The 22,102-nt window shown below is 41.2% G+C and overlaps 1 protein-coding gene across 3 annotated transcripts in view; it reads left to right on the forward strand.

The window, feature by feature from the left end:
• Nucleotides 1-90: 90 nt before the first annotated feature.
• The window catches only part of WDR7 (WD repeat domain 7), a 113,062-nt gene continuing 91,050 nt past the window's right edge, over nt 91-22,102 (forward strand). For 2 of the 3 annotated variants that reach the window (XM_042831204.1, XM_042831206.1), the window contains exons 1-12: nt 469-539; nt 9,770-9,941; nt 10,946-11,052; nt 12,650-12,728; nt 13,020-13,194; nt 14,505-14,581; nt 16,462-16,581; nt 16,755-16,900; nt 17,416-17,518; nt 18,281-18,419; nt 18,927-19,175; nt 20,628-20,848. In XM_042831204.1, the coding sequence (XP_042687138.1) occupies nt 9,783-9,941; nt 10,946-11,052; nt 12,650-12,728; nt 13,020-13,194; nt 14,505-14,581; nt 16,462-16,581; nt 16,755-16,900; nt 17,416-17,518; nt 18,281-18,419; nt 18,927-19,175; nt 20,628-20,848 (1,575 nt within the window). In that variant the 5' untranslated portion in view covers nt 469-539; nt 9,770-9,782. Of the gene's footprint in view, nt 171-468; nt 540-9,769; nt 9,942-10,945; nt 11,053-12,649; nt 12,729-13,019; nt 13,195-14,504; nt 14,582-16,461; nt 16,582-16,754; nt 16,901-17,415; nt 17,519-18,280; nt 18,420-18,926; nt 19,176-20,627; nt 20,849-22,102 lie in introns of those variants that run through there. The other variant, XM_042831205.1, reaches the window with a different exon arrangement.

Genomic DNA, 22,102 nt, shown 5'->3' on the forward strand with positions numbered 1-22,102 from the left:
TCCTTGTAAGGGGCACGTGTGAAGGGAGGCGGCCATCTTTGTAAGGGGCACGCCTGAGGTGAAGCCCGGTCCCCCGCGGCCCCGAGGAGGACGAGGCGGCCGCGGCCTTTGCCGTACAGCTTAGCACCCGCAGGAGGCCGGCGGCGTTGATATGATATAACACGATTCAGGTACGTTTGCCGTCTCGGTCTTTGTCGCCTCTGATCCCGCCGCTGGGTCCCGTAGAGGTGCCCGCAGTTCTGCTCTCCTGTCAGGAGAGGTCCGTCCCGTTGATGCGCACACTGATGAGGCGGAACCGCCTTTCACAGAGGATTCAGGCCGAACGCGGCGCCTTCCGTGCCCGCCGCAGCCCTCCGCCTGCGCCGCGCTGTCACGCTCCGCCGCTCGTCTCTATGGCGACGCCGCTGCCTTTGCGTGCCGTCAGTCGCGGCGGCCGGGGGGCGGCTTTACGACACTGGGCGCCGCGGCGGCCGGCCTCGTCAGCTGCTCGAGGGAGCGCGGCGCCCGGGGGCTCCTCTGCAGAGCCGCGGCGGGGACAGGTGAGCGCTCGCGAGTCGGCGGCCTCCTCCCAGCCGCGGCGCGCCGTCCATCAGCCCCCCGGTGCGCCATGTTGTACGGGGGTGGCGGCGAGCCCCACCAGCCCCCAAGGATCGTTCTCGCGGTGCGGGCGGGGCGCCACGGCGCGGAGTGGCGGTGTGTAGGGGAGGGCGGGGGGCGGTGTGTGTGGGGGCGGTGTGTGTGTGTGGGGGGGAGGCGGCTGCACCCTCGGTGCCGCATATTCACGGCGCGGAGTGGCATCCCGAGGCTGTTTCCCTTTTCTTGTGCCGGCCCCGATGCCACTGGTAAATAGGGTTACGGGTTGGAGTTCGCTTTGCAGCTCATGGGGTGACAGTGCTGAACGCGGTTGTGACAGCTGGGATCTGGAAAAACCTGTGTGGGTTCCCCGTGTCGCCCAGCGAGGTGCCAGGGCAGCCTGCTTCTGAGGCGTCTGCTAGCGCTGCTGCAGGATCTGGATGGAGCCAGAGAGCCATTACGGCTGAAACAGCTTTCTGACACCATCACAGAATCACCACGGTTGGAAAAGACCTACAAGACCATCCAGTCACAGATGCATAATGCTAATCACAGAATCATAGGGGATGGAAGGGACCTCCGAGAGATTGTCGAGTCCAGCCCCCCTGCCAAAGCAGGTTCCCTACACCAGGTTGCACAAATAGGTGTCCAGGTGGGTCTTGAACATCTCCAGAGAAGGAGACTCCACGACCTCCCTGGGCAGCCTGTTCCAGTGCTCTGTCACCTCACTGTAAAGAAGTTCTTGCACCCATTTGTGTGGAATTTCTGGCTGTTTTCTGTTGTCCTGTCTCCACATACTGCTGAAAACAGTCTGGGCTCGCCGTTCTATCCCCCTCACCTTAGATATTTATAGACCTGGGTCAGGTCCCCTCTCTGCCTTCTTTTCTCAAGGTTAAACAGACCCAGTTCACTTAGCCTTTCTTCACAGGGGAGATGCTCCAGTCCAACCATCCACCTATCACCAATAGTACTGACTGAGCCATATCCCTCAACACAAAATCCAAACGTTCCTTGAACACCGCCAGGGTCGGTGACTCCAGCACCTCCCTGGGCAGCCCATTCCACTGCTGGACCACTCTTTCAGAGAAGCAGTATTTCCTAATGTCTGGCCTGAATCTCCCATGGCACAGCTTAAAGCTACTCCCTCTAGTCCCATCACCAGTTACACGAGAGAAGAGGCTGACCCCCAGCTCACTGCAACCTCCCTTCAGGTAGTTGTAGAGAGCAATAAGGTCTCCCTTGATCCTCCTCTACACCAGCAGCATCCAGCAGTGCATCCCAGCTGACCATGTCCACCTATGTGGCATTATCACTTCCTTTATCTGGTTTTGCATTCATCTGTATACCCATGAGGTGGATTTCTGTGGGATAGCCCACATTACCTTCCTGCTGTTAAGTGCTTTTGGGTTGATATTCTGTAATCCTGTGCTTGGCTGCGGAAAGCAGTAACCTGTTACTGGAATGCCACAGTTATTGGCACATCGTGAAGATTAGGAAGGAGTTTGTGTCTGAACTAATTGGATTTTTAATGTCTGTTTTGGAAGGCATGTTTTTGTACTGTTGCATTTGTTTTTGATTTTGATTGTGTTGGGAAAGTTTGGGACCATGTTCACAATACTTTTCTTTGTGTTACAGTAACACATTGTGGCCAAATCAAGTGCTGTGTAAAATATCTGAGGAGAGCTTTGTCACAGGGCTTGAAATACAGCTGTGCTGTGTGATGCCCAATGCAGGTGAATGAGTGAGAAGAAATAGAGAATGCATGAGGGATAGAGGTTCTGCCTGCACACGGCTGTGGGAGAGCTCAGCAGATTACAGGGTGGATGAAGGAAGTCCAGGTGCCTGTACCTTTTTAATCCTTGATCAACGTAATAGCTTGGAGCAAGCAGAGGTTAGTTCCCTCCTGCAGATATGCTTAATTCTGATGTAATGAGTGGGTTTATTGAGGTCAGCGTGAATATTCAGGGCAGTAAAATGAAGTGTGCTGTGTTTACTTTTAGCAGTCCTTGCACCTCTTGGCTGTGTCAGGATGCATTGGTTCTCCTTGATAGCTACTTGCTTTTGTTTTTGTCTTGAAATTGGTATGGTTAATTACCAAGACAAATGCACCTGGCATTTCAGCTCACCATCTTCTGGCCTGTTTTGCATGCATGTTTGTCCACGTCCATGGTGATGGCAGATTTGCCTGGCTTTTTGCTAGGCTGGTTGCCTGACATTGCTGTCACCATGATGAATTTGTTTCATGCAGCATTGATTGCGTTCTTCACCTGTTTACTCACAACTCTCTCTTAGCGAAAAATGACAATTCTGCTTTCTTAATAAAGACTTTTAGCACAGTGTTGCAATAATATTTTTTTCGTTTGCAAAGCAGAAAGTTGAGCTTGGATAAAGTTTAAAGGTGCCCACCTGCAGTGGGCATCATGCAGCACAGCTGTATTTCAACCCTGTGACAAAGAGCAAAGTTATTGCTCTCTAAGTTTTGTATTCAGTGCTCATCTGATGCGAGCCGAAATGAAAATGTTAGATGTGTTGGAGTTAAAGAACTGAGCACGTAGATCCTTTTCCAGTGTTTTGTATCATGCAAATGTGGCCCAAAATGTCGTCTAGTAGAAAAAACCCTACAAAAATAGCCACTCAAACCCCCAGCAGACAAACATGGATTTATTTGCTGAAGAAGTATTAGCTTTTTAGAAGCGTTCTCTGACTTTCCAGATAGCATGGATTTACAGAGAGGAGATTGCCTCCCACGCTGAGACTGATGGGTGAAGAGGAGCAGAATTTGGCACAGCTTCCATAGCATCCTCATGGACAAGCTGCTGATACATGCTTAGGATGAGCGCATTGTAAACTGGGGGAGCATACAGCCTCAGAGGGTTGTGATGGGCAGCTTGATGTTCTGCTGCAGGACAGTCATAGTGTTGCACCCCGAGGGCTGGTACTGAATCCTCTGGTGTTTAATATCATCAGAGGTGGCACAGGCGATGGACAGGGCAAGTCTACAGGTGGTACAGAATGAGGAGGGAGGCTCACAGAGGTGTGCTGCCTCAGCCTGGAGAGATAAGCCAAGAGGAGCCTTGTGAATTCAGCAGAGGGAAGTGCCAGGAAGTTTCTTCCTGACAGCAGTTAAGCATTTGGGTAGGTTGTGTATACGCAGGAGTGGACGTGATCCTGGGCAGCTGTATCTGGCCCAGATCTTGTTCAGCTTCATTGTGATCTGCTGCAGTGCCTTCCTTCCACCCCACCCGCTCTATGGTTCTGTTGGATTTGCAACAGGCTTGGAAGGCAGAAATACTTGGCATTTGATCCCTTTATGATGAGTTGAAATGCATTTCGGAAGCCTCTAACAATTCCTGACGGGCATTCAGAAACAAGCAGAATGTTATTAACAGAGCAAACACTGCTGACCATTTGTGTTTAGTAACAGATTTGCTTATTCACCATCTACACAAAGAAAGGTGTGAATATCTAAATGTGTGTGTTCTGACAGTTGAACATTTGTGCAATTCTGGATACAGTATTTTGTTTTCTTCTCCCTGCTGTGTCAATCCTGTACTTTCCCAGCTGCATGTATTAAATGGAAAAGGCCATTAGTAAAAAAATTGTAATTACCATTGGGTAATTCAAATGGAAGCCATGATGTAGCAGAAAGGAGCCGCTGCCATGGATACGTGAGTGCATGCGGGTGGCTTTAGGAGGGGTATTGCAGTGCTTAACTCATGACTTTAGGAGAGAAAGATTCTGTATGTGCAAAAAATGTTAGGCGTAAAAATTACTGTTTGTGTGAAAATATGAAATCCTTTCAGAAGGCTTCTCCTGATATCATGGATGGCAGCCCTCTCTGTGCTTGGTGACAATCTGAGGAATAAGGTAATTTAAATTCTACTGAAAATGCAGAAAAAAATGCATTAATATGTGGTAAACATTGATAGGGAAGGGAATGGTTTATTGTTAATATTTCTGAACTGCTTTGTTTGAGCGTAAGTTACATTTAGAAGCAGATGTTCATTTGGCAGACTTCAGTGGTTCATTTTGGAGCTGTTACAGACCGAGAGTGTACATGATAAAGAAATAGTCATTTCATAGATGTTTTTTTGACAGATTCTTTTAGCACCCACATGTATCCTCAGATGTGCTGGGGGCAGAACTAATACCAGCTGGATGGCTAGGGAGCTGGTTTTATTGTCCCAACACAAGGCAGAGGTGAAAGCTCCTCACCGGCTGCTGGGCTTCCTACCAGGAATCAGTTCGCTTTGGGTGCGTTTTTTGGTCCTACAAACTGTTATCAGAGAGCTGTCTCAGGGTCTTGATTTTGAGGAGGTTCAATGATATCTCCAGGCTGCGTCTCATGGCTGAAAGGTGTGGGAAAGCTTGAGGCACCTGCAAGTAAAGTGATCTTGCAGGAAGAGTTTGCGTACAAGCCGAGGAAGGTTTGTGGCTCCATCTTTGATTTCTTGCAGCAACCATTATCATGAAGCTCTCTGATCATACATCTGACCTTCATCTTCACTCCTATGCTCCTCGTAGGTCATGTCCCTGATTTTCTTGAGCAGTGCACTACTGTTAACTGCTAAAATCTTCTCTGCAACTGCTTTGCCTCTTCTTAAACAGGCTTTCATCTGAAGGCAGCGTTTTGTTTTCTGCTTGCCATTTTGTTCCCTAAGTGAACACTTTACCAGTGCTATACATGTGAAAGAAGTACTCGATGGTGTTGATGGTGTTGATGGTGTTGTGGTTTGGTGAAGGTGTTAAATGAATCTGCGATTCAGCATTTAAGCAATAAGTTGTACTTGAGAAAGCAGTTTAGTAGCCTTGCTCAAGTAGGGTTTTTTTCCCAGATTATGGAATTTGCCTGAATACCAGCCTTCTTAGTGCTGTGGAGAGTCACTGACTATTCCACCAAGTTAGTACGTTATTTTCTATTTTTTTCATTACTCATGCAAGGGCACGTTAATATTGATATTCTTTCAAGTCCTATTATTAAATAAATACAGATTATTTATCTTTTGGGGTTTCTTTGGGGGGAGGGAGAGGGCAGGATGGGATGGGGGGTTTTATCTGGAAATCTAAAGTGTCATTTTCGCTTTACAAAGAACGCAGATGAAGACACTGAAGAAGAGGTTTGAGAGTCCAGAGACATGAGATGAAGTAACTTCCAAAGTCAGTATATGAGAGAGTGTTCTTGGGTCCACATTATAGCTCCCACTGCAGGAAAAAGCAAATGAAAAATTTCAGATCTGGGGAATATTAGAGAAAATTGAGAGCCTCCCTTTGGTCAGGTCTTTTCAGTAAGGTCTTTTCCAGCCGTTCTGCATCTGGGCATTCATTGTGACTTTGAGAGGGGTGGTTCGGAAGTGAAGTGCAGTAGCAGCCTACAGATGGCTTTCTGTACTCACATGGTAACGCAAGGTCGTTCTTTCTTTCTGTGTGCTTGTGGAGGAGGGCACCAAGGCGCCTGTGGAAGTGGTATGGAAAGCCTCAGCCACCTCTGTGATGACAGGACTTCTAAGGAGGAAGAGCTCAGTTTGATGTCTGAAGTTCATTGTCCAGTTAAAATTTCCAGTCCCTATTTCTGCAAAAATTCTAGAGAGGTACAGATAAGTAGAACACAGGGTTTCCTCTGCAGTGGTTCACCGCGTGCTTTTTGACCATTTGTCAATAGGTACTGTGTTTATTTGTTACTGGAGTTGTCATCATTGATGTAAAAAAAAAATTCTGTATTGATTGTTTCCAGACATTAAGTGACTTTTGGTTTTTACTGGGAATGTATTTGATGCTCGGTGGCAGTAGAGAACTGTTCTTTGCAGTCTGAATTCCGCGCCAGTTGAGATGAGTTTGTGGTACTTCCTGAAAATGAAGTTTTTAATGAAGGCTTTGCGATGCCATACTAAAAAACTGGAAGGCAAGAGGTAGCTTTTCTTTCTGCTCTCTCTCTCCCCCAGGGGTTGGTATGAGAAGTTCTAAGAGCTGTCTCTCTTTTATATAAAAGTTTTGGAATGTGGATATTTGTAAGCGTTTACATATGATTTCTCTGTTCACATTTGCAGTGCTTCCTCACTTTGGTCTGCGTGGAAGGTACAAGATATATTAGATTACTTATATGTGGTAATACTTGTGACTGCTGTAATATCCTCGTGAAAATTCAGTATTTTAAGTGTATTTATAACGTTGGTTTGTGTTTGTTTGTTTTAATAGCAATAGGTAAAGCACCAGGCTTACTGCAGAATTTGGTGAAACAACTGTGTACCCTGGTAGGCGAGCTCCTTTATTATCCCAGCATGCAGTTGTTCGCGTCGCTGAGACGATCACAGAGATGACTTATGGAAATGTTCTGATGCATTCCCTGATCTATGAGCAATAGGAAATGAGAAGCATGGGAAGAGACTTTATGTTGCTTATCAGCATTTTTATTCCCAGAATTTTCCAGCTCTAAAATTATTGATGGATTGTCTTGTTATCAACTGAAAGTTATTTTGTAAGTTAAACTGAAGGTCAAATATTTATATATATATAAAAAATAGTAACAAACAAAGAAAAAAACAAACCCCAAACACCAACCAAAGCAAAAAAACACCTAGGTACAGTGTGTGCCAACAAGCTGCATCAGGGATACTGCAGTGCAGTGTGGCTCCCAGCCATGAAGGGCGGCTGTACAGGATGCTGTGGGACTGACTTTGGCAATTCCATATTTCCAGCCCACAGCTACTGAGCCCCAGTAGTTGGCTGAAGTAAAATTGGTGCAGAATATTGTGCCTTCATTGTGTTTTAAATACTTCATCTTAACAGAAATTTCTCAGCTCGCCTTTCCCAGTGTGTCGTCTGTTTTATTTCATCACAAAATGTGGTAAAAAGTTGACTTTGTATTTCTGTGATGCATCTTTGTACTGCGTCTGGACAATCTTCATTTTAGGATCTCATTCAATTCTTTTTATCATCTTTACATCTGTAAATCGAGTACCTTTAGGCCAGAGGTTTTGTAATTCCTCAGCTGACAGGTACACTGCCTTTATTAAGGTCGCTGCATCCTTTATGCCTTCTGAAAAATATTTTGCAGTTCTGTGTTCTGATCATCCAGACACGGAACAATTGATCCAGCATTGTGTAACAGCACTGCATTTACAGCCATGTGTTACAAACACTCGTCTCAGGGTGGTGTGTCAGAACAGAGCGCGTGCTTGGTTGTTGGTCTCTATTTGTATTCATTTACTAAGTAATATTGCTCAATTTTTAATAACTGTGGTCCCACTGGGTGCAAAAAAAGATTGGGCATAAGATGACACTTTGTAGTGACTGCTGTTACTGTTCTCATCCTTTGAATTTACTGAAAAACCATTCTGCATCCCAAACTTCTCAGAAGCGTGAGGCTTAGTGCATCCGGCTTGCCTGTGTTCTCTGTTCCAAGACTCAGGCCAGTTTTTAGTTGTCACTGCAGTCTGTAACACCAAGCTGTGTTATTCAGCTGTTTGCTGCTTCCCTTCCCCCCTTTTTCTGTATTTATTAACATGTTCCATTGCTGCTGCCACAGGGACTGTTTGCACTAGAAATGGAGTCAGTGTTTGTCCAAATTACTCTAAAACTATGTGCTTGAAGAGATTTCAGTGTAATGTTTATACAGATGAGAGATAGCATTAATTTGTTTTGAGCTCCCTGTAGCATGGCAGAAAAAAGCTTTTGAAATAGAAGGTAAAAAAGTGCTGTCTGCATTAAAAAGAAGGATAGGGGTTGCTGTCGGGGATGAGCACATTTCAGGATATTTCTTCTGCTGCTGCTTATTTTTCCATTGTAATCAATCAGAATTACTTTCTCCATATTCTAAACGACTGTAGAAAGATTTGTTTGTCTGCGAGCACACACCTGTACTACAAGATCATGCCAGTGGGATGAGTGCATATATATTAATATAAAGGCAGGAAAGCGTGCTGAGGTATTCCTTCAGCGAATTCTTCTGCCGTATTTATACTTCTCTACATGGGAAATTCTGCTGGGAAATAGTGGGAATAGCTGGGAAATGGGAAATAGTGATTTGAACTATGCAAAGTTCTGAACAGAAACCTCTGTTAGGAAACACTAGGAGCATTTCCTCCATTCGTTTAGCACACTGATTTTCCCATTCATTTCTCAGTAACTTTCTGTAGCTCAAAGTTCTTCTGCAGGGTAGTTGAGCAACTGCTACAGCACTATGTGAATTCTCAGTAAGAGATGAAGAAAACTTTGGTCGTATCTGATGTAAGTGTTCTGCTTGCTGGCTATGTGCTCTGTTTTTCCATTTATTCTTAACAAGTACTGCTAAGTGGAAGAGTTCTTGTGTCTGAACATTGAAGTGTTTGGTAAACTCAGGGTATTGCTAACAAAAACAGGCTTGGTTTGGTGTTCAAATCTCCTGCTGATCTCAGAACTGGTTTTTTATTGGCCTTGCTGTTGCTCAGATCCCCGGGTTGTGTGCTGCAGCTTTCCCCAGCTCACATTTCCCCTTCCTGCTCCCTACTCGTGGCTGGACTGCAGCTCTGGGCATCTGTGGGGTCAGCTGACATGGCTGGCAATGAATGGGATGGGTCCAGAAAAGAATTAAAAATGCAGTTTTTATTTTGTAACAGCTGCAGGAAGGGACAACAGAAATAGATCAGTTCCTCCTCTTTCAGTCTCAGACTTTCAATCAGTTCTTGTTTAGGATCCAGCTTCAGAGGGCTGGCAGTGGTGGAGGATTGAGAAGTGCATTGCCCTTGCTGTATTTCCTTTTTCTAGCTTTTGTTAGTTCTAAACGTTGATAGTTCTAGCAGTGACTCTTGTCTCACAACTGAGTCACTTGTTGCACGTTCCAGTTCCTTTTCCCTCACTGCCTGCCCCTCTTAAGAAGCTTTTCTCACAGATTTCCCTCCGAGGAAGGCTGTAGAAGTACACCTTCAGCCACCAGTGCTGCAGATGAGGGCTTAGACACCAGAGACTGAAAGGTTCAGTGTTGTGTAAATATGTTATTTGGTGCATCTGTGAGGATGAAAATCTTCCTCACTGAGAGAAGAGATGATTGTATACTGTGTTTTAATTGAGGAGCGGCATGTTGTAGTGACTGTTTCTTTAGGATAAAATGTTCATAAAGTCACTTCAGACTCATCTTTTACTGCCTCGTGAGATAGGAGGGTGTCAGCTGAAGAGCAGGCATATCCATCGAGACCTAATTAATTGGTATTGCTGAAATTGACAGGTGTGAAAGCAGGATGGCTGGGAACAGCCTCGTGTTGCCCATTGTCCTGTGGGGCCAGAGGGCTCCCACCCACTGCATATCAACCCTGCTGCTCATGGATGACGCGTCGATGATCGTCACTGGCTGCCACGATGGCCAGATATGTCTCTGGGACATTGCTCCAGATTTAGAGGTAAGATGCTTGAGTTCAGATTGTGCCTAAGGTGTTTATCCTCGTTACCAAAGTGATTTTACTGTTCAGTATGGCGGCATCCCCTCTGGTCATTTTGTACTCGTTCATCTGTCCTTTCTTCATCGCTTCACATGATGGGACTTGGATGTCATGCCATCCACTTCCGGTAGAAAATATTTCACAATAGAAAGAGAAGTGTTTGCTCTTGAATTCTGTTACTGCTCCTTCAGTAATTTATCTTAAATAATTATTTCCTCTTTTTCTGGAGCTCTTCTAAGCTGTTTTCAATGCAGCTGCTTTGTAAAAACCAGAGGTCGGAGGACTGTATCTAGAGAGTTTTTTAAGGTTATTACTTGATTAATCTGCTGATTTCCATGGAAACTGAAAGAGAAAAGAAATCTAGCAGCAAAGATGAAGATTGATTAATTATTTTAAATATAGATTTTACGTTACACATTACTGTACTGAATACCTAAAATTCTCAATATCCGAGTTATTCCCGTAAATTGTTTGTTTAGTATGTTTAAAAAATAAAGAAGGAGGGGCCAGTAGAAAATGACTATTACCTTCTAGAAAGGACAAATAAAAGTCACTTTTTCCTTTTTTTTAATCAATGAATGCAATGTATGTAGTTTATAAATAGATGTGTAGGGCTGTGAAATGTACTCGACTGGGGGAAACTTGTTGCAGTATAACAATTGTTTTGAGTTGGGTCAAATTCAATCTATCATTTAAAATCACTGTTAACACGAGTATTATGCAAAGTAAATTTTTACACAGATTTGTATTATGTTATTGGGTAGAAATGTTTTTTTTTTTTTCATGCAACATAGCACATCCTGTGCAAATGCTTTTTATATGTCCACAAGTGTGCTAATAAAATGTGCATGTATACATATAGCCACATATTTATATAATGTATAAAACAGAAATCTGGAATATGCATATTCTAGTTAAGTAACAGTGTGTTATTTTTCTCTCACATTTTGTTTCCCTGATTCTAGATTAATCCCAGAGCTCTGCTGTTTGGTCACACAGCCTCAATCACTTGTTTATCAAAGGCCTCTGCTTCCAGTGAGAAGCAGTACATAGTGAGTGCGTCAGAGAGTGGGTGAGTTCTCTGAGCATTTATTAATATGCAGATCTGTTAAATAATGGAAGTTTCGAGTAGAGTAGAGATCAGGTTGCTTGCACCTATGTCTTCTCATTCCACAGTGCTTTTTACTTAGTCCACTATCTGTAGATATTCCAAATGATGGGACTTCTCCACTGCAGGTACTGAGTGTGGTCATAATTGGGGGTACACAGCGTGACTGAGTGCTAAGGGGTGGGAAGAGAAGCTGAGCATAACGATGGCTTCGGAGATAAGGGGAGCCCTGCTGAGACAGCACCCTGCTTTCCCTCATCGCTGCTCAAGGCCAGATAGCTACTTATCAGAGCTGGCCACGAGCCTGGGCAGCTGAACCCCATGTGGAGAGGGTGCAGTCACAGTGCCCTTGTATTCACTTTCCTACCCTGGCCAGCTGTGGGACAGCACATCTTAGATGTCAGCAAGAGGACCATAGTTCATTACTCTGACTAAGCGACTCTGGGAGGGCAGAGGTTTCAGGTAGTTGAAGAAACTGCTCTTGTCAGCAGGAATCTGGAACAGCTTTCTAAGAAGAGAGATGAGCATTTCAGTCAGAACAAATAGCCTTGGTTTGTTGACTTGCATTGAGTAAGATGGGGTTATGTTTCACCTCTGTTTCTTACTTTCTGCCTGCATAAGTGCAGTTGGAGAAGCATAGGTTAGTTACGTATGCAAAAAATGAAATCATTTCTTTTTATCCAGAGAATATGTTTAAACAGTCTTTTAATCTGAACACTGTGAACGTAGCTTGTCAGAACTTAGAATTTCCACCTTGTAGTGATTTCAGTACTAAGTAGTTTTTTGGGGGGGGTTTAGGACAAGAACAAAAAAGATTTCTTTGTGAAATGATACATCTGATACAAAGGGGAAAAGTCACTGACAGATTTTGTTCTGAATAAATTTAGGCATAAAATTTCGAAAGTCAAAATATAGGGGGAAAAATCTGAACATAGGGGTAAATGCTTTTTTTTAGCTCTCTGAAGTCTGAATTAATTCCTAGAGGTAACTGTAATATTTTCTTATCAGGTAGGCCAGAAAAATACTCTCTGATACTCCTTTTTGTTAGTTGTTCTTTGATTTCAAGTTGGTCTTAGAATTGCTGGAGAGTTCCAGGTGATGCTTCCACCTGTCATCAGCTTGGAATCTCTGAAAACTTTCAGAGTTCACTGCTGTGTGATAAAGTTCTGGTTTTCTGTAATTCATTTTTCTTCCTCACAAATGTGGAAAAGGCAAGCTAATCTTCAGATATCTGGTGGGGTGCCATCAGTGTACACAAATGACTTGAAATAACTGTGAGAGAAATTGGAAATCCTCAGTCACATACTTGCATTTACTTAATATTGATGTTTTATGATGTAGTGTGGTATTTTATTCATTTCCTTTTGTCTTTGTAGAGAAGAACAGTCTGCACAGATTTGGGTAGCACTGGATGCTCAAGTAGATTTTGTGGTTTCTTTGTCTAAATGCAATTCATACAGTCAATAATAAGCATTTAATTTATTCCAATGTAAATAATTCTTAAATCCTTGGAAGACCGAAATACTTTGGATGTAGTTGTAATCTGTCTTTTGTATTTTAGGGAGATGTGTCTGTGGGATGTGAATGATGGCAGATGCATAGAGTTTACTAAGCTAGCCTGCACACACACTGGCATACAGGTTGGTATTTGTGAATGATTTGGTAATCCTATTCTGCATTGTATAGCATGGATAACTATAGCCGAGTTACTGAAACGGGAATGAGAACATTCACTCTATCAATAAGTACCCTGCGTTTGAAATAGGAAACAGCAGGTGGGAGCCTCTGCAAAAAGCTCCTTCATCACAACACAGCAGCAATTTTGGAGTATGTAGCCACTAGGATGTATTCATGTAATAGTGATCTTGGTTAAAAATGAAATAGTGTCTTGCATGGAGTGTAACTTCCGTATTGTGTTAATGTCCACTTAGTTCTACCAGTTTATGGTTGGGACTCAGCGTGAAGGGAGGCTGTTATGCCATGGACATTATCCAGAAATTCTTGTTGTGGATGCTACCAGCCTTGAAGTTCTTTATTCTCTGTTATCAAAGATATCTCCTGATTGGATCAGCTCCATGACTATCATTAAATCCAACAGAACACAAGGTAGAGTTTTTTGTTGCTTTTATTGTGGCTTTGCCTCTCTGCAAGGGAATACATTTGCTTCAGCTTTTCCAAGAGGCTGAGGAGGAGTCCAGAATGTTGCTTCTTGCTTTTTTCTGCCACGTGGGGGATGAAGGTGATCTTGGGCAGTACCAAGCCCTAACTTTCTGTAAAAGTAACAGATGTGTAGTTATTTCTATCTCTGAAAATACAGCAAGAGAAGACTTGATAACGTTGTGGGTATTCTTTCTGTTGCTGTTACATCAGATGAGAGTTTAAGCTCTGGCCAGATTTAAACGCTTTTTCATGAGCTGAGCATAAAATACAGCTAAATCAACTCAACAAATTGCCCACCTGGTAAATTGGTAAATTGATTCACATTCCTTAGGAGTTCCTGTGAAAGATGGGAAAAGTCTTAATTTTTTAATCTTTTTTTTTTTTTTTTTAAATAAAAGCATGTTCTGCTAGAGTGAAGAGTGGTAACCTGTTTTCACTGAGAGTTGTGAGAATTTAGGAGAGCACTGTGATTGTAAGGGCCTGAAAACTGGCATGAGACTGGAGGAAGAGGTGCAAGCACTCCAAATGCTAAGGCTGTCATCTGCATAACCGATGTGATGTGTGTTGTACATTGAGATCATTTGGCACATAAGAAATTGTGATTTTTGACAAGATATGTACATGCCATGAGTATTTCTTTTGATCAGTAGCTTTATAAAAAAGCACTGGCGTAACATTTGCAAAGCTATTATTGCAAAAAATATATTTAAAATCCTGGTGTGGGCAAGCTAAATCGCTATCCCCACAACATCAAAGTTACTGGAATAACTGGAAGTGAATTCTGATTTTAACTGTTGTCTGGACTGATTTTACTTCTTGTTTTGTAATCATTTTTATATTTTGTAATCAAGGACTTGCCCCTTGGCTTGATGGAATTTTGCTCTACACTTGACTTGCCTGGTAGAAACAGGAATTTCTAGAAGATTTGGCACTGGATGTGGATTTGGAGTGTGTGGTTTTCTGCCCTTCTCCTCATCACCCTCTTTGTATTTTGAGCCCTAGATAATCATTAAGAGTGCTTGCTTCTCTGTCATGAGACTTGCAGTGATTCAGTGCTTTCACGTTTGTGTGCATGTGCTTCTAGCATGCTGTTTTGCAAAGTAATTTCTTGATTCTGAAGCAAACGTTTCAAGATGGTTTTGATACACTTCAGCGTTGAAGTATTGTCAGATGTGTTTGTACTCAGATACGCACAACGTGTGACACAACGAAGACTTCTTGTACTTACCAGCTTATTTTTTGTTTTTTTTCTCCAGAGGACACTGTTGTAGCAGTTTCAGTGACTGGCATCCTCAAAGTATGGATAATAACATCTGAAGTTAATCGCATGCAGGTAAGCAAAGGCTTTTGTATTACTGGTATGTCCCAGAAGTCTCATAGGACACTTACTGTCGGCTGTTGATAACCAGAATTTTTTTCTGGGACTCTGTTCTGATGAAGATGTAAGTGAGATGTGAAGGTGTCTGAAAGACTTACTGACCAGAGAGCATAATACTTCCCAGTATTCATTATTAATTATCCACAGCTCAGTCTTACTGGTAATTTCTGCTTTCCTATGTACTGATCAGTAAAACTCTTAAAGGAGATTTAACAAGCTTTTCTTGCGAACGATCTATTAAGAGAAACAAATTGAAGACATAGATTATTGTACTTGTTTAGCAACTATGAACAAAATAACATTATAAATAACACATAAACAAACTAGTTCCATTTTTATGTTTCAGGAGTGTTTATATCAGAAAAGCAACCAAGTCTGAGTTAGGTTGGAAGACCAGTGTAATGGAATTACTTGCTTATAGTCCTGTCAGAGGATGACAAAGACATTATTAGTATTTTTTGTTTTAAAATTTTGAGATTGATGAAGGCATTTGCTATCGAGGCATTTTTGAAAACACCTGTCATGCAACTGATCACGGTTTAGCTAATATCACATTTAACAGTTATATTAAGAAAGTAAAAGAGTGAGCAGTGGAGAATATATAAGTAAAAAACGCAAAGACTTAACTAGCAGGCGTTGATCACAACATAGGCCATTTGGAATAGTGAGAACCTTGAAAGAAAGAGCTGAGCTGAATCTGCTTAGTTTCAGCTGGCTGCTGAGAAGCCAGGTAATTCATCGAGTGCGATCACACTAAGCACAGCTTATCACATTAGCACAGCTAATCTGTCCAGCTGAGGAGTTCACTAGGTTTAAGTCACAAAGGAGAATGCTGCATGCTCTTTCAGATCTAAGAAAAATAGAAGGCTTGGTTTCTCCTTAGAAGTCTGCCATCTGGCATCTAATGAAACTGCCTAGTCCCTTTTCCATCACATTTTCTGTCATGTTCTAAGTTCATTTTTAGCTAAGAAAAAATCAGCTGGGTGTCATCTTGTTATCTGATTGCCATATGCATGTTTTCCTGTGAAAAGACTGCCAGTTTCAGGGGCTGGTTACTGTCATACTGTCAGAGTATTTCAGTGGTTTGTCCTGTAGGACAAGATGTTTTTTCCTCATTTTTGTAAGATGGGGAAATACAATTTCAGGAAGATAGTGTTATGGCAGAGAGATCTGTAGCAGAGTAAGGAACTGTGATCTGGACTTTTGAACACCTGTTTCTGTTTTAACTGCATGGCTGTCCTAATTGTCTCTGCCTCTGGTCTTGTTTTTTTTTTTGTTGTTTTGTTAATGGAAGCCTGCACACTTCTGGTTGATTCAGTCAAGCGTTTATAACCAGCCTGGTGAGAGTGCTCAAACATACACCAGGTGGCATGATTCTGTGGCTGGAGCTGCACAGACTCAAGAGAACAGGAGGACATGGCCAGACTTGGCAGGTGGGGAGTGGCAGCAGTGTCCCACCTTCCTGCAAGGTGTCCCATTTCTCATCACTTCTTTACTCCTGCTCCTGTGTATGTGCTACTCGCATCTGCAGGCTTGACTTCTTCATCACTAAGAGCTAAGATTTGAGATAGGTTTTAGCAATAGGAGTATCAAAATGAAGCCTAAGTACTTGTTTCAGTTAGGATTCACAGAAACGTTGACCAGCTCATAATTTGAGCAAGACTGAAACCATCGGTAAATGCCTTTTTGAAGTTGTTAAGACAGTAAGTAATAGCTTGGTTTAGTTGCCTTTTATTTAAAAATATGTGTGACGTTAATGTTACTTTTTTATTGTTTTTTTGTTGGTTTTTTTTTCTTTTTTTTTTTTTTTTTTTTTCTTTTTTTTTTTTTTTTAGGATACAACACCCATATTTGAAGAGGAGTCAAAACCTATTTATTGTCAAAACTGTCAAAGCATTTCTTTCTGTGCATTTACCCAGCGGTCGTTGTTGGTGGTGTGCTCTAAATACTGGAGGGTAAGCTATCTTATTCTCACTGCAGTAGCTGATGTAATTAAATTGCCAGTAAGACACTCAGAGCAAGTTGTTCTCAGCCCTTTTAGGTTGTCTCTGTTGAAACCAAAATTCATTGCCGCATGGACACTTTAATCTGTGATTAGCTGGTGATAGACTTTTCTGTTTCTTCTCAGGTTTTTGATGCTGGAGATTATTCCCTTTTATGCTCGGTCCCTAGTGAGAACGAACAGACCTGGACTGGTGGTGACTTTGTGTCAGCTGATAAAGTGATCGTGTGGACAGAAGATGGTCAAAGCTTCATATATAAATTACCGGCCAGGTACTCAACAATGAACACTGCTTTTTTTGTTTTTAGATGAGCACGTGGGAAATTTTGAATAAACTCTGTGTATCTTTGGCTTGTATTGTATTACAAGATCATGTGGAAGTTATGGGAACTGTTATTTCATGAGCAAACCTGAAAGTGTGTGTCCTGTAGATATGTCACATCAAAGCAAGGATCTGTGAATGAGGTTCTTTCAGCCAGGCTTGTCCCACTGTTTTCTAGCATTTTGATAACTCTTTCTCTTCTTTATGATAGCTGTTGGAGAATGTGTGATGGCAAGGAGCGTGTTTTGCATTTTAACAAATCAAAATATCATTTAAATATTTCCTTAAGCAGTGATTACAGCAGTGGTCTGTAATGTATTGTTTTGACAAGTGAAAAATATAAGATTTTAGGGCTTGGACATTGTTTTTGCTTAAGAACCTAGCATTTCATGTAGTTAGCTAATGATTCAGCAATTAATCTTGTCACGAGGAATTTTAATCTTTTCTTTTTGTTCTTAAACTCAGCTGTCTTCCAGCCAGTGACTTGTTTCGTAGAGATGTGGGGAAAGCAGTAGAAAATTTAATTCCTCCTTTGTTGTACAGTGTATTGGACAGAGCAGATAAACAGGTAAAATATGTTTCTTTTGTATTTTCCTTTGTGGATAACACTCCTTCAGAGTGTTGAAGTATGCAAACGTCATGACATCTTTTTTCTCTTTACAGTGTAGACCTTCAGGATCCTTTTTTTTTTGTTCTTTTACTAGAGGAAGTAGACATTTGCAGAGATGAGTCTGTGGTCAAATGAGTCTTCAGTTCTCATATGATAAGAGTTTGTCATTCATCAGTGCCTGATGTTCTGATTCTGAGTTGAAAAGCTTAGATTTTCTCAATGTGAAGAAATGCCAGTTCTGGCTAAAATCCTTGTTGAACTGTGCTTTGTTTTCATATTGCATTGTGAACTGCATCTGCTATAAAACAGATGTGTGATATGCCTAATCATGTATTCTGCTACAAGTATAAGTGACTGTCTGGTTTACAAATACTGTCATTGCTGAACTATTATAGGAATCCTTTCTTTATCTCAGCTATTTAAACTGTTGACAAATTTGAGCATAAATTTTAAACAAAAATATATATTTAGGATATATATGTATTCTAGATTTTTTTCTTTCCCTTAGAACTGATTTGTTTTATAACTAATCATGGTTTCCATCTGATTCATGTTGCTATATTTGGCCTTTCCTACTAGAAAAATGATAAAGCATATAGCAGTTGGTTTTTGTTCTGCTTTCTAAAATACACAGTGAACTCTGTGGGAAAAGTAAACATTCAGATTTGTGCATAGATGGCCTGTGTCTGAAGTTTTTCAAATTTATTTTCTTTTCACCAGTTACTAATATGTCCCCCAGTCACCCGATTTTTCTATGGACCAAGGGAGTTTTTCTCTAATCTGCTGATCCAAGGAGACTCTTCAGGGAGGCTGTGCATTTGGAGTGTTCCTGATACGCTGGAACAAGACTGTGCAAAAGGTAGGTGTGACAGAGTCTTTTGCTAGGTCTGTTTGTGAGTGTCTCTGTTTTTTGTGTGTTTTGTTGCTGGATAAAGCACTGTTGCTTTTCCTGCAAATGCGTGAAGCTTTTCTGTTGTTGTTCTTCCTTTAATTGCTGGCCTCGTTAGAGCTCTAGTAACTCGAAGTTTTTAATATATGATCAAAATCTTATGCTGGACACCTTTCAGTTATTACTTTTTAATTGCTTTCTCCCCAAATTCCAGCTATGATGTCTGGAAGTGCCATGTGCTGTCTGCCTGTGTAATAACTTCTTGTAGCTTAAATCATATGTTTTCCCAGTCTCTCATGTATTGCTTCCTTGTGTAGCTTCTCTGGCCCTGGGGTAGCCAGTGAATTGATCTCAAAAATGTATCTTTTACTTTGAACAAGGTGTTGTGACACACTAAAAGTTGTAACTTTGAAATCACTTAATGAAGGCATTCCTGTTCTGGTTCTTCAATTATTTTTTTTCTTTCCGTTCCAACAGGACTGCAAGCAACAACTTCGATATCCCTCCAGGAAGCTTTTGATAAACTTACTCCTCGCCCAGCTGGAATTATAGACCAACTGAGCTTAATACCAAACATCAAGGAACCACTGAAGGTTACAGCCAGTGTGTACATTCCAGCCCACGGGCGGCTGGTTTGTGGTCGGGAAGATGGAAGCATTGTCATTGTGCCAGCAACCCAAACTGCTATAGTTCAGCTTTTGCAAGGAGAGCATATGCTTAGGAGAGGTATGCTAACCAGCTTTTGAAAGGCACAACTGCATGACAGTGTGTGCTTCTCTCTTATTACTTACACTGAAATACAAAAATACACTGAAATACAAAATAGTCCTGCAAAGAGAGCAGTAAAGACAGGAGTTGGATAGCTATACTCTTCATAACTCTGTTGTTACGTTGTGATGAGGAAGCTAGGTAACAAATTAACTGTGGACAGTCTAAATGTATTTTTGAAGGAGGACTCCTTCACTGGAGGAGTTCACCTGTTTCTCCTGGGTTTCTGGGGTGCCAGAGAACAGACAGGCAGCACATTCAGCTGAGTACTGAGGTGTCTGTGAGTATCTCTTTGGAAAAATAACACACTGAAATGAGAATTCCTCCTAGTGTGTAGTGTAGCTGGTGGACGTGATACATTGTCCTGCTGTTGCACTTTTTGATGCCAGATAGTGTTGCTTTTGTACTTTCATAAAGTTTCCAAAAAGGTGTTTGAGTCCAGGATTTTTTTTGCAAATGCTGGCAACTGGAAATGATGTGTGAATGTTTTTCAAGTGTGCAAATGTGGGTGTGTATGTGTGTATGTATATATGTGAGGTTGTCAGTTATGTCATATTGTTTATACAGATGATTATTTTTAAATGTGAGTTGTTTTAAGTTGATGTGTTATTCTGCAAATGACTGTTGGTGATTCTTACACTCATAAAATATGGAAGTGCTTCTATGTTTTCTGTGTAAGATTTGCAGTTGTTGCTGGAAAGCATAATTATAGTAAGAAACTTCTACTATGTCATACACACATTCCATAGAATACTTGACTCTGGTATTTATTTACTGACCTCCTTTTGTTAAATTGCCAACTAAAAAGGTAGTTTTCATTGGTTGGAAGGTTACAGTGACAGTGGTTTTTAACTGATCTCAGTAGACAGGACTCATCGTTCCTGCACTATGTTCACAAAAGTTGTTTTTCTTCTAAATTTAAATTTGTCATTTGTACCTGTTCTGCTCAGGCTCTCCTGTGGCTACTGCCAAATAAGATTTTGCAGTTTTTCTGATATTGCTCTCATTTGATTACATCTCTAGATAAATTAATGTTCAAGTGGGAAAAGCTTGGTATTTTTTTTTCTTTTTCCAGACCTTTGTGGAGTGCGGTGGTTTTGTTTGTTCTGTATTTTTGTTTCTGATGGGATTATCTTAGGAGGTAGGCTGTTTTAAGACAGCTGAAAGTTGTGAGATCGTGCAGCCAGAGGAGTCATCAAGTCCATGTGAAGTTAAAACAAAAAACAGTGAATCTTTTAAAGCAAGGCAAGGCAAATCCTTTAAAAACATCTGGCAAAAATGTAGTATATGTAATTTTTTTTTAATCACAGGCAGAGCTCTGTTTTGTTTATTCTGTCAAAATTTAAAACGTTTTTTATCCCTCTTTTCCACTTTTCTCCCCCCCGACCCTGACTTTACCCCATTTCTCAGGTTGGCCACCTCACCGGACTCTCAGAGGTCATCGAAACAAAATTACTTGCTTACTGTATCCTCATCAGGTTTCTTCTCGTTATGATCAAAGGTATTTGATCTCAGGTGGTGTGGATTTCTCAGTCATCATATGGGATATATTTTCTGGAGAGATGAAACATATCTTCTGTGTACATGGTGGAGAAATTACACAGCTTCTAGTTCCACCAGAAAACTGTAGTGTAAGTTTTAAATAATATGTTCTGATAACCTGTCATATACTTCCCATAAATGCTGCAGCCTCTTAAATCCTTCTTGAAAACGTGAATGCAATGTGAAATACCAAAGCTCCAGCTCTGAGCTCAAGTATGACCCTTATAGGCATTTAAAAATAATGTGATCGTTCTGTTAATTTTGGTTGTGTTCACACCATGATTTAGCTATAGAAATGACTAAAAATAGAAAAAATGGATATTCAAACATGGCTAGCTAAGGAAATGATTGGCTGTGTATGATTATACAGCATTAACAGTGGGGGAACATTTCTGCTACATGAAGTGAACTTATTTCTCTGATGAGGTTTGAGGCTAAGGCAAGACTCACTAAGTTAGCCCATAGATTTTGAATGAAATTTCATTTTTCATAGCTTGGATGAGCAGAAAGAATTTAATGCATGTAATGACATTGATTTACTTCAGAATCATAGTTTCTCTTTTTTTGTTCAAGACAATTTCTCTGCTTTTTGTTTCCTTGTTTTTTCTTCCCTTGTTCTCTTTTTGAACATTCTTCTGCTTTGTTGCCCTCACTTTCATTCCTATGTTTCTCTAACACATTTCCTGTACCTCTGCACTGCCTCTCTCTGCTGTGATGCTAATTTGCCTTCGATGTACCTTTGAAAACATTTGTGACTTGACAAGTTAATCTAAACTGAATATAGATGTAAAGTTTTGAATTTAAACTGAAATATTAATGCATACTCCAAGTTTAGGAAGAGTTGGAAGAAAATATAAAGCTATTCAAATTGTTTACGGAATATTTCACAGTGACTTCATCTGTGGGAGTATTCATAAATGTGTGCCAGGGACCTGAGTGTTCTGTCTCATGCATCACAGTGCCTGGCCTTTCTTTTTTTTTTTTTCCCTTGTTTTAGTAAGGATCACACATCACTGTTAGGTAAAATATTTCAGCCTCTAGAGTTAAAAAAAAAAACCAAAAACAACAAAACAAAAGCAATTATATAGATGTGATGAGATTGAGAGTAAGTATTCAGAATTTTATTTTGTCAGATGACTAGGTCTTTTTTTTTTTTTTTTTTTTTTCCAGATAAATAAACAAATTCACAGTTGCTTCCTATTCAGATTTTAAATGTCTGTAAAACACTGATAGAAAATAATTAGCCTTTTGTGGAAAATCGAAAGGTTTCTGACCATTGTAAGAGCAAACAAATATGTAAGTGCGTGGCTGCACTGAGTTTTTGGTTCAGTGCATAACGTTTT

Source organism: Centrocercus urophasianus, unplaced genomic scaffold (genome assembly GCF_019232065.1).
Source record: "Centrocercus urophasianus isolate 14NV4802_14NV808 unplaced genomic scaffold, USGS_Curo_1.0 seq_35, whole genome shotgun sequence".
Classification (NCBI taxonomy): Eukaryota; Metazoa; Chordata; class Aves; order Galliformes; family Phasianidae; genus Centrocercus; species Centrocercus urophasianus.